The 16,688-nt window shown below is 40.0% G+C and overlaps 2 protein-coding genes across 3 annotated transcripts; one reads left to right on the forward strand and one right to left on the reverse strand.

Moving 5' to 3' along the window:
* Positions 1-1,251: 1,251 nt before the first annotated feature.
* On the forward strand, positions 1,252-8,842 carry dnaja2b (DnaJ heat shock protein family (Hsp40) member A2b). The gene is made up of 9 exons (XM_074633163.1): positions 1,252-1,412; positions 3,993-4,052; positions 4,465-4,688; positions 5,239-5,319; positions 5,456-5,589; positions 5,708-5,904; positions 6,063-6,207; positions 6,921-7,048; positions 7,157-8,842. The coding sequence occupies exons 1-9, from the start codon at positions 1,335-1,337 to the stop codon at positions 7,343-7,345; spliced, it is 1,236 nt and encodes a 411-aa protein (XP_074489264.1). The 5' UTR covers positions 1,252-1,334; the 3' UTR covers positions 7,346-8,842.
* On the reverse strand, positions 8,618-16,242 carry LOC141766337 (uncharacterized). 2 transcript variants are annotated; one of them, XM_074633126.1, is made up of 18 exons: positions 16,113-16,242; positions 15,896-16,033; positions 15,721-15,813; positions 15,419-15,630; positions 14,589-14,764; positions 14,310-14,448; positions 13,912-14,031; positions 12,465-12,584; positions 12,224-12,326; positions 11,955-12,075; positions 11,589-11,842; positions 11,190-11,505; positions 10,709-11,109; positions 10,323-10,622; positions 10,043-10,219; positions 9,841-9,945; positions 9,209-9,300; positions 8,618-9,126 (listed from the first exon to the last, which is right to left on the reverse strand). In XM_074633126.1, the coding sequence occupies exons 1-18, from the start codon at positions 16,119-16,121 to the stop codon at positions 9,051-9,053; spliced, it is 2,952 nt and encodes a 983-aa protein (XP_074489227.1). In that variant the 5' UTR covers positions 16,122-16,242; the 3' UTR covers positions 8,618-9,050. The 2 variants fall into 2 exon arrangements, with proteins under 2 accessions (XP_074489227.1, XP_074489226.1); XM_074633125.1 differs by having other exon boundaries at positions 11,955-12,078.
* Positions 16,243-16,688: the final 446 nt, after the last annotated feature.

Raw genomic sequence — 16,688 nt, forward strand, 5'->3', positions numbered from 1 at the left:
ACAACAAAGACTACTTATAAGTGGGTGAAACCAGTGGAATGCAATTAGCCAGTTATTTTTAAATTTCACACAGGGGGAATACGACATGAAGCGACACAGTACGAGAGTCTCACAACAAACGTGCGGCTCAAAAAGAGATGTGCCGATCTATGGATGCATTCGGGCAAAGCATAGAGATGTTACGAGGTAAGGGGCAGAATAGAAATGTTTATTACTTAAGTTACACATTATATAAAAATGTTAGACTACCTCTCAGCATTGGTAACGTGTCCCACATTGTCCAACACAAACATACTCTTTGTCCCCCATTTGATTTGTTGGGATCTGGTCACCCTAACTCGGGACACCCTGTGCAGAGACTCTGGTCCCTCATGCTTCCCCTGAACAGGACTTTGTCCCTGTGTCATGTTACAGGACTGTACATCCCTTATTTTTATCCCGTGTGCATTTCAAGCTGCACTGTGGAACTGTACAGAATATTAGCTGTAGTGGTAATAATCCCTGCCAGGCAAATAACAAAGCAGAGCCCAGGTGTCTATAGGTCAGTGGTGGAAGAACTAGATCATTTACTTAAGTAAAGCAATCCCAAAATGTAGAACTACTCCACTGCAAGTAAAAGTACAAAAGTTCTAACAACAAAATGCACTTAAGGTATCATCAGTAAAAGTTTTCATTATGCAGAACGCCCCCCTGTGAGAGTTATTGGATGATTATGCCTATTGATGCATTAACATGTAAACAGTACTTTTGTATTACAAACACTTTTAATATTGTAGTTGGTTGAAGGGTATCTAATTATGTAATTATGTAAAGTAATGTAAATTCAATAAAAATATTGTTTAAAAAAAAATTCTGACAAAACATTTCATTGTATAATTTAATTATTAATATTGCTAGTCTGTCTGTATGTGTATATATGTTTATATGTAAAATTCAATAAAAATATTGTTTAAAAAAAAAATTCTGACTAAACATTTCATTGTATAATTTAATTATTAATATTGTTAGTCTGTCTGTATGTGTATATATGTTTATATGTAAAATTCAATAAAAATATTGTTTTAAAAAAAAATAATAATAAAAATAATACATTTGTAAACATACCATTTTGTTCAATACTTAAGAAGATAATGGCAACGTAAATACATAAGCCCAGTCATACTGTTAATATAATATGGTTGCTGTTTGTTTGGTGTCATCTGTTTTCCGAGTGGGTATTTTTGTCGTAGTATCTGGCAACCCTGGAGAGTTTCCAGCCGGTGGTTCTTTGCGTCGCGTCGCTCAGCTGAAGCTCCGCAGAAGGTCTCTCTGTCTCTGTGTAGCCGGTTAGCATCATGGCGAACGTTGTGGATACGAAGCTATACGACATCCTCGGAGTTTCACCCTCTGCCTCTGAGAACGAACTCAAAAAGGTAGGCGAATTATCATCTCAAACATTAAAGGAAATATGTTTAGAAGGAATATAATAATAATAAAAGAAGAAGAGAGGTCACCAGTGAAATTTGGCCTAAAAAAACAAGCTAATCGACGTTGAAGCTAGCTGAAGGATTCTTGGCAGTTTGTTAGCTGCAAGGTCTATAGAAGGAGGATGCGTCACGCGTGATCAACGCGTCCTGTCTCCGTGGGTGTATTGCACATGCGCAGTAAAATCTGACCGCAGCTTGAGTTACACTGCGCATGCGTAGTACACCCCACCGCAAGACCGGTGTCCTATCCTCCTTCCATAGGCCTTGTGTTAGCCTAGCCTGTAAGCTAAGATAACTAGTCAGTTAACGCTACTTTCACGGCGTTTTTTGGAAGACAATTAAAGCTACTCACTGGTGACATATTGGCAATGATTGTTTTTACTTTTATACAAATAAAAAAGGATGGAGTTGGAGTTAGCCTGCCCGTAATAAACCAAGAAATACACTGGTGACCACGAGTAGTGATAGCCAGCTAGCCGGCTATTGACGTTAGATGAGACATTCCAGCAAATAGTCTCCACCAAGTCGCGCAGTAATCAGAATCGTGTTTATTGCCAGGTGTAAGAGGTATACACTAGGTATTTGCTTTGGTTTTGTTGGTGCAAATAAGCACCACAATAACAAAAGAATAGATATAAATGTTAGAATAAAATAAGAATAAAACAAATTGAAATTTTACAAATGTACAATAAACAATATAAGGTATAAATATGATATAAACAGATGGTGCAAATATTGCAGGACTAAAACAGCTCACCTAGATAATAAAGAAACCTGCTAGTGTGTTCACAGCGTTAGTGTAACATCTGGTAACTGAAATGTATCTTCAGTTAACGTTTATAGATAAACATGTGTGGTGGTTACTAAGATAATGTTATCAACCGTCCCTGTAGCTATAGCTACTGTGCACTTACATTACGGTGGTTAGTAAATACTGAATGTACGTCTATATGTACCCCAAACTACAAACATAAGGCTGTAAGAGGTTGTTTATAATTAACCAAACCTATGGCCCTTGATAAACATTGAGACATTTTATCATATGTTTGTGGCCGCTTGTATATTCGTCTTATATTCTGTGACTTAATTTTTTTTTTAATTATTTCAAAATGACAGTATACATAGAAACAGCAGTAAACATTAAAAACATTTACATACAAAAGAAGCATAGCGAAAACATAAACAAAGAGCTGTGCCAAACATAAAAGGACAACAGAAATGAAACAAAACCAAAATAAATAAAAAAAAAACACAATAAAAATAAATAAATAAATAGATAATAAAAAAAGACCACGCAAGAGTATGACAATAATTTCACTTAAAGACTTTAAAGATATTGCATACATTACATTTTTTCATTGCTTTTTTGATTTGTGAGGAAGAAATTGTTGACAGATATAATTCCATATCTTTCATAAATACAAAGAAATTAGGCTTTTTTTGGTAAATTTACACATGTGAATGTGGAACTTCGCGAGAATTGAAATTAAATTAATAAGAAAAAATGCATTACTGTCTTTGTCACTGTAATCATAGCAACCAAATATAATATTTCTATTGTACAGTGCAAAATCTGAGAAAATGTTTACTAGTATACAATTATTGACATCTTTCCACAATTCACATGTAAATTTTCAGGACCAGAATAAATGAGAGCAAGTTTCAGGATGTTCTGTGACGTAACGTTAAGACAATCGCTTGTCATCCCAGCTGTTTTTCCTACCAAAAATCAACATACTGGGTGGTGGCGACAAGCGACAGTGATTCACGTTGAAAACGTTTTTTATGTCAAAATTAAGTGCTTTTAGATTTATGTTAGCCAGATACAGGACCCCCAGGACTCTCACCAGCAGACTGAGGAACAGTTTTTTCCCCCAGGCCATCAGACTTTTAAATAGATAATTCATACGACACCATCTCACACAAAAAGTACCTCAATCATATATCTTATACTGTATATACTGTATATGTTCCTAATGTATATGTTCTTAATATGCCTTGTACAAAGTATTTCTTATGTATGTACATTCATACTTCCTAATATGTATATGTTCTTAATATGCCTTGTACAAAGTATTTTCTTTTATAATGGTAATATAACCTATTATTTTTAATGGAGCTTCCCAGCAAAAAGCATTTCACACGATTGTACTTGTATAACCGGCGTGACAATAAACATCTTGAATCTTGAATCTTAATGGATCCTGGATTTGCCAGAAGACCATGGCAGTTATTTAACGTCTGGTACAAGCAGGTAAACTCAAAGATGTAAATTTCCAGGATGTAGTTTTGTTGACTTCTTTTTCCACGCTTGAGTATTTAGTGTCTAAGATGTCAAAAGTAAGCGATGCTTTTGCCAGTGTGTCCCTGATGTGTTTGCAAGCAGGCCCATAAGTCAAGACCTTGGCTAGTAAGGACAGTTAATGCACTTAGTGATTTGCTAGCAAAGCTATTTGACACAGTCTGAACCTGAGCTCAGGATATAAACACAGCTTTGTTCACTTTGATTTTTTTGATTTATTACAGGCCTACCGTAAATTGGCTAAAGAGTACCATCCTGACAAGAACCCTGATGCCGGAGACAAGGTATGATGCACCAAAAGCATGGTAACAGCAGCAAAAACTATAGTCAGCAACAGCTCAATTATTCAACAATTGGGACCAGGAAATTATGTCAATTTAGTTTTATAATGATCACACAGCCCATCTCTTTGAGGATTAAGAGGTAAGGTACAGATCAGAGTACAGGATATGAAACGGCTTTTCCCTGGCGAAATGCGCGTCATTGTTTGATTTGTACTGCACTACGACTGAATTCCTCAGATTCTGCAAGAACGTGACACAAGAGACTAAACTGTCTTTCTTGAATTTATTTTTACTTTTTAAAGAGGGGCTCATCAAAAACAAAACTACTTGGCCCTTTTTGCTGTGATGTACTGATCTGTTTGTCTCCCACACAGTGTCAAGCTGTCTGATTGTTCCTTTTTTCATTTTCCAGTTTAAAGAGATCAGTTTTGCATATGAGGTACTGACGAACCCAGAAAAGAAGGAGCTTTATGATCGCTATGGAGAACAGGGGCTACGGGAGGGAGGAGGCGGAGGGCCTGGCATGGACGATATCTTCTCTCACATTTTTGGTGGAGGACTGTTTGGGTTCGCTAGAGGGGGCAGAGGACGCAATGGAGGCAGGAGGAGAGGAGATGATATGGTACACCCTCTGAAGTAAGTGTGTTACATAAATACATGCTTCGTCCATAAACTATGCACTATGCATCGTTCAACATACTTTTGTGTGAATAAACGGTAGTATGTATCTTTTCGGACACACTGAGCAGTAATTTACGTCGTCAGCCTCTTTGCTGTTTGGAGACTTGTAACCATGGTAACCCGTGCCAACCTCATGTGACCAAAACAACAAAGTCTGAATTAATTTAAAATATATTACGCCTAGCAAAGTGAAGCGTTATTGAAGTTACAGAGCTGTCCGTCAACGTCTGTTATGAACGTTGTCATCACTACTGCATTGCATTGTGGGATAGTTATGCCGCTGTAGTGTCCAGCTAAGCATACTGCAGTATTTCACGGGAAATAGTATGCAATTCGTGTACTTTTGGTTTCATACTAAGGTTTCGGATATACTATAAAATCTCACTGTTTTAGCGTAATAAATATGTTAGTGTGGAATTTCGGACGCAACCACAGATTGGGTGTTTCAATGGGTGGTTCAAATATTATGTATTGTTGCATACATCTTATCTCTTTTGTCACACAGAGTTTCTCTTGAAGACCTCTACAATGGCAAAACCACCAAACTGCAGCTCAGTAAGAATGTGCTGTGTGCTGCCTGTAATGGGTGAGTTTGCTTTGAATGTTTCATTTTATTCATTTAAAAGATCTATAGTTTCAAAGGCCTGACAGAAGATGGTATGTAATTGTGTTGGTTAGAGAGTCCTGATAACAAGGCTGACGCTTTACTGTTTGCCTTTTAGTCAGGGGGGTAAAGCAGGAGCAGTGCAGAAGTGTGTGGCATGCAGAGGACGAGGTATGAGAATCATGATTAGACAGCTGGCCCCAGGGATGGTCCAACAGATGCAGTCAGTCTGCACAGACTGCAATGGAGAAGGTAATATGTCCATAAACACCCACACACCGACTATACTTTTAAAAGACACAGCTATTGTACAGTAACGAGCACAACGGCACTCTGAAATTGTCCAATCTCTGAATGTGTGCTTGTGCAGGTGAGGTGATAAACGAGAAGGACCGTTGCAGAAAATGTGAGGGTCATAAGGTGTGTAAGGAGACCAAGCTTCTGGAGGTGCATGTGGACAAAGGCATGAGACACGGACAGAAGATCACATTCTCTGGGGAAGCTGACCAAGCACCAGGTGTTGAACCGGGAGATATAGTCCTGGTGCTGCAAGAGAAAGAACATGAGGTAAAAAACAACTTGCCTCCGATATTGATTTAGCTGTATTTATTTTATTATTCATGGCTAAGAAGTTCTTTATTATTTAGAGGATGGTTCTACATGTATTTGTTGTACATGTTACAATGCCATGTAAGCAACAAATTTGGGATTTTAATCTAAATCAGGAATTCCGCCGTGATGGCAGTGACCTTCACATTGTTCAACGTATCGGCCTGGTTGAGGCCCTGTGTGGCTTCCAGATGACTGTCGCACACCTTGATGGACGTCAGTTGCTTGTCAAATATCCACCTGGCAAAGTCATCGAGCCAGGTAAACATATCTTCTTACCAAATTAATTGATTTTATCTCTCCCATGGTATTCCTGCTTTTTTTGTTCTGGTGGACATTCTGATGTGTAAAAGATGATTGCTATTACATTAAATGCTTACTGCATCTATTTAGTTTATTGCAGCTAGTTTTGCGCTCTCTACCAGAAATTTTTACTGCTAACAAGCAATATTATGATTCATAAAAAAATTATAATTTCCTGGTAAATACTAAAGGCATCTGTAATACAATGGAAACCGCTTATAGTGATCATGTCTCTCTGGGTCAAACTGATCACTAGAAGCGGATGATTATTTTAACCAAATCTTTGTTAATGTGCATCATTTCTCATGCAGATACCTAATTAACATTTGTATATTTACTACATAAAAACAAAGTAATGAAACGGACCGCTTCGCTATTTAATGGCCCGCTGCCAATTCTTCTGCCTTTTCCTCAACGAGGAAGAGATATTGCCGTTTTCGGCTCTGCAGCGCGAGCATGCATGCAGATGAACGGCGCCCTTTGCCGGGGCTCCTCGTTCTAGTATCAAGTATGAAGTAAAAAACAAAAATTCATATTATGTACATATTTAAAGCATAGTTTTGCCTGACAATTCTGTTCTGCTTATGTCACATGTATAGAGTACATAACGTGTATACCTATTGCGCCTGCATGTCTTTACACCCTCTTGTTGGTGTGTGTTTGTGTGGCAGGTTCTATTCGAATGGTGAAGGGAGAGGGAATGCCTCAGTACAGAAACCCATTTGAGAAGGGAGACCTTTACGTCAAGTTTGACGTCCAGTTCCCCGAAAACAACTGGATTAGCCCCGAAAAACTGAATGTGAGTCGCAATCGTTAAACATCCTGATTTGCACAATTTTAATTCCATTAAGCTTGAATGATTGTGGTGTCATGATGTATGTATTTTGATTCAATTCTAATCTTGCAGGAACTTGAGTGCTTGCTGCCTGCTCGTGCTGAGAATCCTGTTATTGCAGCAGACGCAGAGGAAGTTGACCTGACAGAATTTGACAAGAGTCAAGGGTCAGGAGGTGGAGCCAGGAGAGAGGCCTACAATGATAGTTCTGATGAGGAAGGGGGCCATCATGGCCCAGGGGTGCAGTGCGCACACCAATAGAAAGACTCATACATAAAGACATGCACACACATAAACATCCCTTGAGTCCCATTGCTAATACCATTCAAGACTTGACACACATACATGCAGATTTCTCTCCTTTCATGATTCCCATGAAAAAGAGATATACACAAATACATGTACACATATATCCACCCTCCTCAGTTCCATGGTGCCCATAAGTCAGATATATGCTGGACGTGTGATGACTATTTTGTGTTTATGGACAGTAGTGCTCATCAAAGCCTCCAACAAGAAGGTTCACTGAATGAACTTGACTTGGACCGACCTGTTTTCATCCTCGGCTTTACCTTTCACTGTGGGAAACACCAGTCTAGTGTATAAAATGCAAATATTGTTGACTATCTTGTATAAGGTGTAGTTTAGTCTATCACACACAAGCGCATGCTGCTTTCTTGCTGAAGATCTTGCACATATAGATCCAGGATCCGGACAGGACACTAAAATCTGACACCACTGTCACTGCTATCAAAGTGCCCTGCCATCATAAGAGCTGACCTGATTTACAGCCCTAAAAAGTGTTGTCCTCTGCACTGCCTGCCGAGAACTGCACGTTTAATCCACCTCATCCTCTAAGGTGAGCCGTCATATTTTGAAAATGGGACTGCTTCTGTTAAGTCCCCAGCTGTCACATCGCTAAAATATTAAAGCCCTGAGTAAAACACCTCTCAGCCAGGCACCATGTTTTTTTAGTTTGGAATTTAAACTTGTTTGTCTTTGTTGGTTTGAATGTTAAGTGTGTTCGCGACCACAGAACTTGAACATAAGTTGCGTACTCTTCATTTGATTTTGAGGATACACTTTGTGTACTTTGTATGTACAGTATGTGTGTAATGCAGTGGCTCAGTGTGTGTGAGCTGCTGTGGAATGTTCTGGCTTATTAGAGTGATCGGTATTCCTGCTTTGTGTTGGACTGCAGTGTGAGTGGACACTATATAGGGTCAATTTCAGAGGAAAAAACTGAATGTTTATTTGCTGAGAAATCTCTCCCATGTAGACATTTCCCCTCTCACACACCAGGACCGAGAGATCCTCCTCTCTTGCAGGAAAACCATTGGGCCCGCACCAAACCTCTGTATTATACATATCTCCGCATCGTAGAGTTGTTAGCCAAACTTACATCCTTTGACATGTTACAATATTCCCATCCCCATTGACCTGTAAATAAATACAGCCCCAGTCCACAGGTGCATTCAAAGTCTACAGCAGTGTCCTTCGTCTAGCCACATTATTTCTTACACAAGTGAGTAATGGCCGACCGTGCCAATATAAATGTTATGTTCTCATGAAGGAGAGTTGATGGAAACACCTCTGTAGACTGTTAACATGCACCTCTGCGACTCATTGTGTATGTAATTTAGGCCACAGGGGGATAATGTGTACACAAGTAAAGGGGGTCATTGATAAATGACATTACTGTTGATGCTTATGTTTGTCAAGATGATAATTAACTGTATAATAAACAGTCACTTCAAATTTGAGATCTGTCTTATTTCATATGCAAAGTTTTTTTTATAATGTGTGCTTATATGACCATAAACTGGAAGCACATCAGAATATTATCAGATAAACAATGTTAATAGATTTAAAATCAGAAAATACATTTGTTGGACAGAGTTGATGACAATTCTGAACTAAAAATACCTTTTTTTAACTAGATATGAGTTTAAGCAGCTGTAGTTTCTCAGTCTGCTCCATCATCGGTTTCTTTGCTTTGGAGAGCTACTGGACCCAGGAGTTCCTTAAACCCTGCAGTATTCCTAGAGGATAAAAAAAGGAAAAGGGGGTGGTGGTAAACTTTACTTTGGTGTTTCCCGTTTCATTTAAAGGGGTGTCCCTTACCTGTCTCGTTTGGACTGCATGACATAGGAGCGCTCTCTTCTCAGCTGATCCAGTCGCTCTCTGACAACTGTCTTCTGCTGGTTCTTGTCTTCCTAAAACACAATAGTAATGTTGATAATACAAAACTACAAAAGTATCAGCTGATTAGACTGTTGTCAGGCTATTAAATAGGCGTTATCAGTCGCTATAAGCCCCATAGATGTGAGTCAATAGGGGCCTATTACACCCACAAGTAGGTTTTTCGTTTATTCACATGGTAGACCGCCGAAAAAAGGTATAAAAGAACACGACAGCGACTTCTAGCGACCATAGTAATTATGACAGAAGCGGCTGTCAGGTGCTGTAGTATAGACAGTGTGAAACTCCATAAGACGATGGATGGGACACAAAACACAGGGTTTTCACCCAGGAGACTGGAGCTCACATCCTGTGTGAAACCAACAATGTGTATTTGTTTTCGTAGTTATTTTAAACCCATAACAGAGTGTTTTTCCTAAACTGTTTTGTAGTAGGCCCCTAATAACCGACATCTATGGTGCTTATAGCGACTGATAAGGCCTAATTAATGGCCTGATAACAGTCGAATCGGGTGAAAATATGCAGACTGATTCCCTCAATATACAGTATGTTACCTGTGGTAGATCTTGTGTGAGGTGCCTCAGCCTGTCTGTGTGTCTCAAGCCAAGCAGGTCTTCCTCTGCCTTTCTGTTCTGGATGATCGACAGACGCTCCTGAACCTAGAAGACAAACAGCGTCAGAGCGACATGTCACCTCTGCCTCTCACAAACAATGATCTGAATAGTCTTTCAGAGCCCTTCTCCACCTTTCTCTCACCCTCAGCAGTTGTCTCTCTCTATCTCTCTGCTGCCTCTGTTCCACCTTTCTTTGCATGTCCACCAGGTTGCGCATTGTCCTTTCTCTCTCCATTGCTGAGACTGGTTCTCTCGCTCGCTCTCTCCCCGTCAGAGTGGATTCCCTCATTGCCTCCCTCTCTGCAGGGCCACAGTCATCCTTTACAACAAGATACAGTAGATAAATAATAAGTGAATAATGTGGAAATGTTCAGCACAAATCATGGGCACTGATTGCACAAAAGATGTAACAGCAGACTTACTGTAGCTTGTGAATTATATTTCTGGTCCTCGGCATGAGCGGGTACAGGCTCTCTCAGGTCCCACAGCTCCGACTCTGTTGCAATGGGACACGTTTCCACCTGGAGCACTTCTCTGTCCACATTAGCGGTCTCATTTATCAGTTCAGAGCAGAGGTCACCTGCCTGCTGCTTGATGTCAGGAAGGTCAACCAAGAGATGTGGTTGTGCAGCCTGCAGGGTCTCTGCTACCAAAGCATGTGTTTGCAGGTCCGATTCAGATCCTCCCTTCTCTGGTTGATCAGCTCTCTCCTCTAATGTCAACTAATGAGAATATAAAAAGGGAAAAAAATCAGATGCATGACATGATAATACAATGTTTTATGGTCTGCTTTACACATGTAGAGTACCTGTCCTACTGTGCTGCACGGCTGTTCTGCAGACTGTGCGTCAGGATGGCCTGTGGAATCAGAGGAGAACAGAGTGGGTTTCATCTCTTCTCTGTCACTCTCCCCAGAAGTCTCCTCCTCACACTGTGTGTGTTCAGCTGTGTCACTTGGCTGTAAGTCCTGGCTCCGTCCTGCAGCCCCTGCCTCATAGTCGGTGTCGTCCTCTGGTGGTTTGCTCCAAGCAAGTGCGATCAGCGAGCCCTGTTTCTCATAACTCTGGGGGCTCTTTGTTGCACTGCCCACTTCTTCTTCTTCTTCCTGGGCTCCTCTGTCTGCGGCGAGACTCTGATGAGTATTACTTGTTGCATCGGATACACACAAGATCTCCAAGTAGGGCAGGTCCTCCATGACTGCTCCACAACCTGGGGGGAAAGCAACATGTTGTAATTGCGATGTGTAAATGTACGGTCATCTACTGTATGTCTGCCTGTGTTTGCAGTACCTGTACAGACATCCTGTTGGTCAGTCCATTCTGCAGCTTGCACCACATTTAGCTCTCTGCCCCCCCTTCTGATTGAATCCACCGTCGGAGCTTCAGCCGGCCCACCTCTGCTGTTTTGAGCATCGACCGGTCCACTGCAGCAGGACTGAGCTGTGATTTGCTCATTGCTGCTATTTTCGGTTAAGTTTGGATAAGGAGCGAGTATAGAGCCTGACGTAAGAGGGGCATCTGAGATCAGTTGGAGTAGGTTGGTGTAGCGCTGTGCTTGAAGTTCAGATGCGTAGTCATCTCGCAGAGCTTGGACACGCTGTGCACTCTAACAGACACACATCACATACTTACTTGAGCCGGTTTGTATTTCTCCAAAACAGTTATAATCTTAGATCACACAAGACTCACCTTGTCCATCAGTGCTGGCAGTAAAGCAGAAGCTTGGACCTCCTGGAGCTCCATCAGATGGGTCAAGAGGAGCAGGGAACAATCCTCCAGCTGGTGTTGGTACCTCATTGCTGGTTTACTGCTTATGTGGGGCTGGGGATGAAAGTTTGGTTGATTTAAGGGGGTCTGAGTGTCATTCTGCGTCTGCAGGCCCGCATGGATTTGTCTCAGCCTTTTTATGCAGCCATTTCTTAAAGCAGCTTGCTGATGATCATCTGCAGAGGAAACAGGAAACAAGAAAGATGCGATATAGAAATGATGGGGAATACAAAAGAAAAGCAATTCTGTCAAGCATGCAGCAGAAAAAGTGTTAAAATATTGATATACCCTCCTTTGGAGGCACTGTGCAACCTGGCTCTTGCAAATCCTCTATGGAGACTCCGTGTGCCAACTTGACCAGGTGCTTCCTCTCCTGCTCCTGAGTCAGCACCAGCATCTGCAGCACTGCCTGCTGTAACAGGGCCAAAGTTTCTGTTCTGATGCTGATAAAACTACTGTACTGTTTTCCTGTTAGCACAATAATATAAGAATCATTTTATGACATGATGTGCTGCATATATCTCAGAATGAATGCCCCTTAAGCATATTTACAATACCTGCAGTGGTGATGCGGAGATAAAGTCTCTCATCGGCTCTTCCTCTTCACCATGAAGCCACAGTGCCGCCTGCTCTGCTCTGCAGGGACTCTTAACATGTGGCCTGAACAGATACATGCGGGACAGACAGCATACAGATGAAATCCGCGTGCGCAAAGGGCATAAAGCAAGACCTGATGATAGTGAGTACATTTTCATTTTCAGTGTTGAACTGTTGTTTTCACTGTTGGCATTGGCTCACCATGTCTCCCAGGACTGCTGAGCTGCCAGAAGAGCGCTGTAGGACATTTTTTCTCTCTGAGCTCTGAGAGTTGCCAAACTGATGTATAGACACAACAGCCTCAGGCTCTCCCTGTCCAGCCTAGAAGGGAAAAGATTAATGAATCAACTCCTTCCGGACCTGGTTAGAGCCATAAATATATGTCTATGTCTATCTTGAATTTGCAAACAATTGCAGTAGTGTTAACTTGCTTTGGGTACAAGGTGAAAAAGATCATACAGTAATTAAAAAAGATTATCATAAGAGTATCATTATTATTAGTATTATTATAAGAGTATTCTAAAAGCCAAAGTCATGGTCTCATCACATTAATTACATGGTTTCAAAGATGGGAAGCAAATGAGCTCAGGAAGCTCCAGGTTGCACAGAATAGGGCTGCATGGCTGGTTCTGGGTTGTTCACTTAGATCCAGCGTGAATTGTATGCATGAGGGCCTCTCCTGACTTACAGTTGAGAATAGGTCATCATTCAATGCACTTGTAATGTTCAAGTCAGTCATTAATAGCAATATTACTGTTTTTTTGTTGAATCAATTTGTTTATGGTAATACTGTGCATGACCAGAACACTAGAGCGTCCAGAGATGGTCAGCTTGTACTGCCTCGTCATAGATCTAATGCATTGCTACGATCTTTTATTTATGGATCATTTTCTCTCTGGAATAGTTTGCCTCAGAGTCTCTGCTGCATTGTTAGTAAATCAGCATTCAAAAAGAAACTACAATTTTTATCTAAGATTGTAATTCGTTTGCTGCGGTGGTGTTTGTATGTTTGTTTTGTTTGGTATGCTCAGGTGTACTATTTGTAAGTTTTACCTGTAACTAGTTATTTCTAAGGTTTTTATTCTTGTATTTGTAATTTGTATGATATTTTTTAAACCTCTTTTACACGACAAACCCGGTACTTTACTTTATAATATTTTTGTTGATAATTGTTTTTATATTGAATGTACATACTTGACCTTGGATTATTTTTTGTTATCTTATTCACATTGTTATTGGTCTTATTTGTTATTATCTAAGTTTTACTACTCCATTTGGAGTCAAAATTATACAATTTAGTTGTTTTTTATTACCTATCCATAGAGACCAACATCATGCATATAGACCTGGTAGTTGTGGAGCTATCCTTGATTTATTTTGGGTATGTCTGTCTAGGTAAACCACACCTTACAGCACCCTAGGGCTTAAGAGGTTAATGTGTTGTATGCGCTTAATGTGGATTCCAGGACGATTAGCTGGTTGCTATGGCAACAACTAATTGGGATCCTTAATAAAATAAAATAAATTGTGGATACATGTGGGATTGACACCTCACCAGATATTATTTTGATTTTCTTGATGTGTAGACTTACTCCCAACAGGTTCATATTTGTGTGATCTGCACCTGATGTGTTTCATAAGTATTCACCTCTCGCCCAGGACTCTTAGCGTGTCCCTTTCTTGTTGGCGAAACGTGTTTAACTCATACAGGAGCGAAACGGCAGACCACGACTGTTCTCTGGACTCACGATGGCTTCTCAGAGAGGCCCTGCAGGAAAAATGGTTTGTTTGATTAAGAAACGATCTGTGTTTTTATACATAAATGAAGGTGAGTTTCCTTGTTGGAATCATAACAGAAATTACTTTAATAATAATTCTTAACAGCACACGGTATTTTTAGTTCTTTAGTTTAGTTAGTTTTGAAACCAAGACATATTTCTGTATTGTAGTTTGGTTGTTGTCTTCTTTTCAGTTGAAGACATTTCAGTATATTGATTTTTAATTTCATTTTAAATGTATAATAATAACCTTGTTATTGTGTGTTACCTGTATATCCTGAACGCTCCTGGCAGCTTGGCCAAACGAAGCATGTCACCTGACTCCAAAGCCTCTTCTGCAAGTTCCCCCAGCCCCTCCTCTTCCTTATGCTGTTGCCATGGCAGCAGGGTTTCCCAGATACCCAGAGCTGTGGTATCACCCCAAAAAAAAAACAGGAATGTGAAGCACCTGATCCAGGCGCTATGATGCTGAGTAAGTTATACTTAGATTTAGGAGATTGTTCTCTGTGTTAAATTGCAACAATAGTTCAGAGAAACTTTTCCTTACTGTAGTGCTCTTGGAGCATTTCTGTATAAAGCAAGTGGGTCACCACATCGTACTTGACTTCCAGCAGGAGGAGGATGTCCGACAGGGAGACACAGCCCCAGGCCTGACCTCTGACCCCTAGGCTTTGGCCCTGCCAGGGAGAGGGCAGTATACTTTGCACACCATCTGACGCCAATCTCAGAAGATAAACACAAACACACATCATTAACATAATTATAGTAAACAAGCACTTCAATGTATAATGGGTGGCTTGTAACATTAAATAAAGCTGTTAATTGTTTCTAGTGGTTAAAAAAAATGAAATCCTTTAATCAAAGTAAAAGGATCGATACTGCAATGTGTTTTTTTTTCATTCATTCAACCTCAGAGTAAAATTAAAACAGAATAAATACACAAGGGACCCCTTTGAAAATGGCCATGCCAGTTTTTCCTCGCCAAAATTTAGTGCAAGTTTGGAGCGTTATTTAACCTCCTTCGTGACAAGCTAGTATGACAGTATAAAAATAAAAAAAAATAAAAATATATATTATAAATAGAAAATATGTATGACCTGTAAAAACAGTAAGATATTGCACATTTGCTGAGTTATATTGGCTCTATATATAGTACAAGTAATAAATAAATACGGCAATAAATATGTACAAGGGAATAAACTAAGGTGCAGTTGGAATGTAAAAATGTAGAAACATCAGTGCAGTGTAAAATATATACATAAGTAGCCGTAACTGTAAGTACTGTAGAGTCAAAGTATCAAGTACTGTATTATAAAAAGGAAAAATTAAAGTTCCTTTACTTTACAGTTGTATTTGGGTAACATGTCAGCTGCTCACCTGGCCCAGAACTGCCTGGCTGCCTTCTTGAGCCTCTTCCCACCTCTCACATTCCCATACAGCTCTTTTTCTTCCACCACTTTTTTAAAATAATTTGGGTCTGTGCTTTGCTGGAGGCATTTCAGCACATGAGGATCGATGATAACTGGTTTGTCCATCACATAGAGAGTGGTGAGATTTCCAACATTCAGCAGCTGGAAGTCCCAGTAGAGCTGCAGATAACAATATCGACTCTTAGTAGTGATGACAAAATTATATTTTGGTTTCTCAAATGAAATTCAGAGAAAAGAATCATTGACTACCGTTTCCTTCTTTTCCTTCTCCCTTTCCATTTCTAGGAGAACATCCAACACATTTTCACCAACACAGCACCAACTATCGTCACCTCCTGCCATCTGAAACAGACGCAGGTACAGAGGAGTATCCCATAATGAAGATTTGATCAAACGATAGATGATTTGTTTCTCACATTTTTACCTTCTTCATGGCCACATGTGCTTCATCTGTGTTGGAGGGAACATGAAACACTTTATGGTATAGGAGGCTCACGTCTTCAGAGGACAGCTCTGCTCCGACAAACATCCCCAGGGATCGGTACAGACCGGCGATACAGTCCTGAAGGAAGATACACAAACAACACATTAGTTTTAGTTTACACATACACATGGAAAAACAAATATACAAAACATCTTACCTGCTCCATGTTTTCCCCACTGTGGACTGATCAATTATACAGGCTGTTACTATGGTTACAGCAGTCCTTTGGACAACAGCTGGATCAGGTTACCAAGCAACAAAAGTGACAGTGTATCTATCAGAGGGAGAAATGTGATACATGACCATGTGACACATTACACTTGTATGAAAAGTGTTCAGTGACATTGAACCAGTAGTGAAAGTTGGTGGATCTCAGTGTGTAAATTGTCTCATATGTTATATCTCATCATGAATCTTATAAAACCCCCAACTGGTAAAATCATGGTAACACTTTATTTACGGGTCTGTAATTTCCTGCTGATTTCCTAGGAAGTTTTCTGTAAAGAACCATGTAATTGTAAAGAAAATATAAAAATTGTAATTAGGATTTACAGTAGTTTGTTGAGTTCATAAGCAGTTATTATCCGAGAGGAATTTAGCTGAAAGAAGTGCAACATTAATTCCCAAGTAAATATTCATCACATATGCTGAATTGTTAAGTTATTTCTCACATTTGAAACATTTCGGTAACCCTCCCTTTTACAGTCCCCTAATTACCAAGTATTTACCCGGT

The sequence above is a fragment of the Sebastes fasciatus genome, chromosome 4 (genome assembly GCF_043250625.1).
Source record: "Sebastes fasciatus isolate fSebFas1 chromosome 4, fSebFas1.pri, whole genome shotgun sequence".
NCBI lineage: Eukaryota > Metazoa > Chordata > Actinopteri > Perciformes > Sebastidae > Sebastes > Sebastes fasciatus.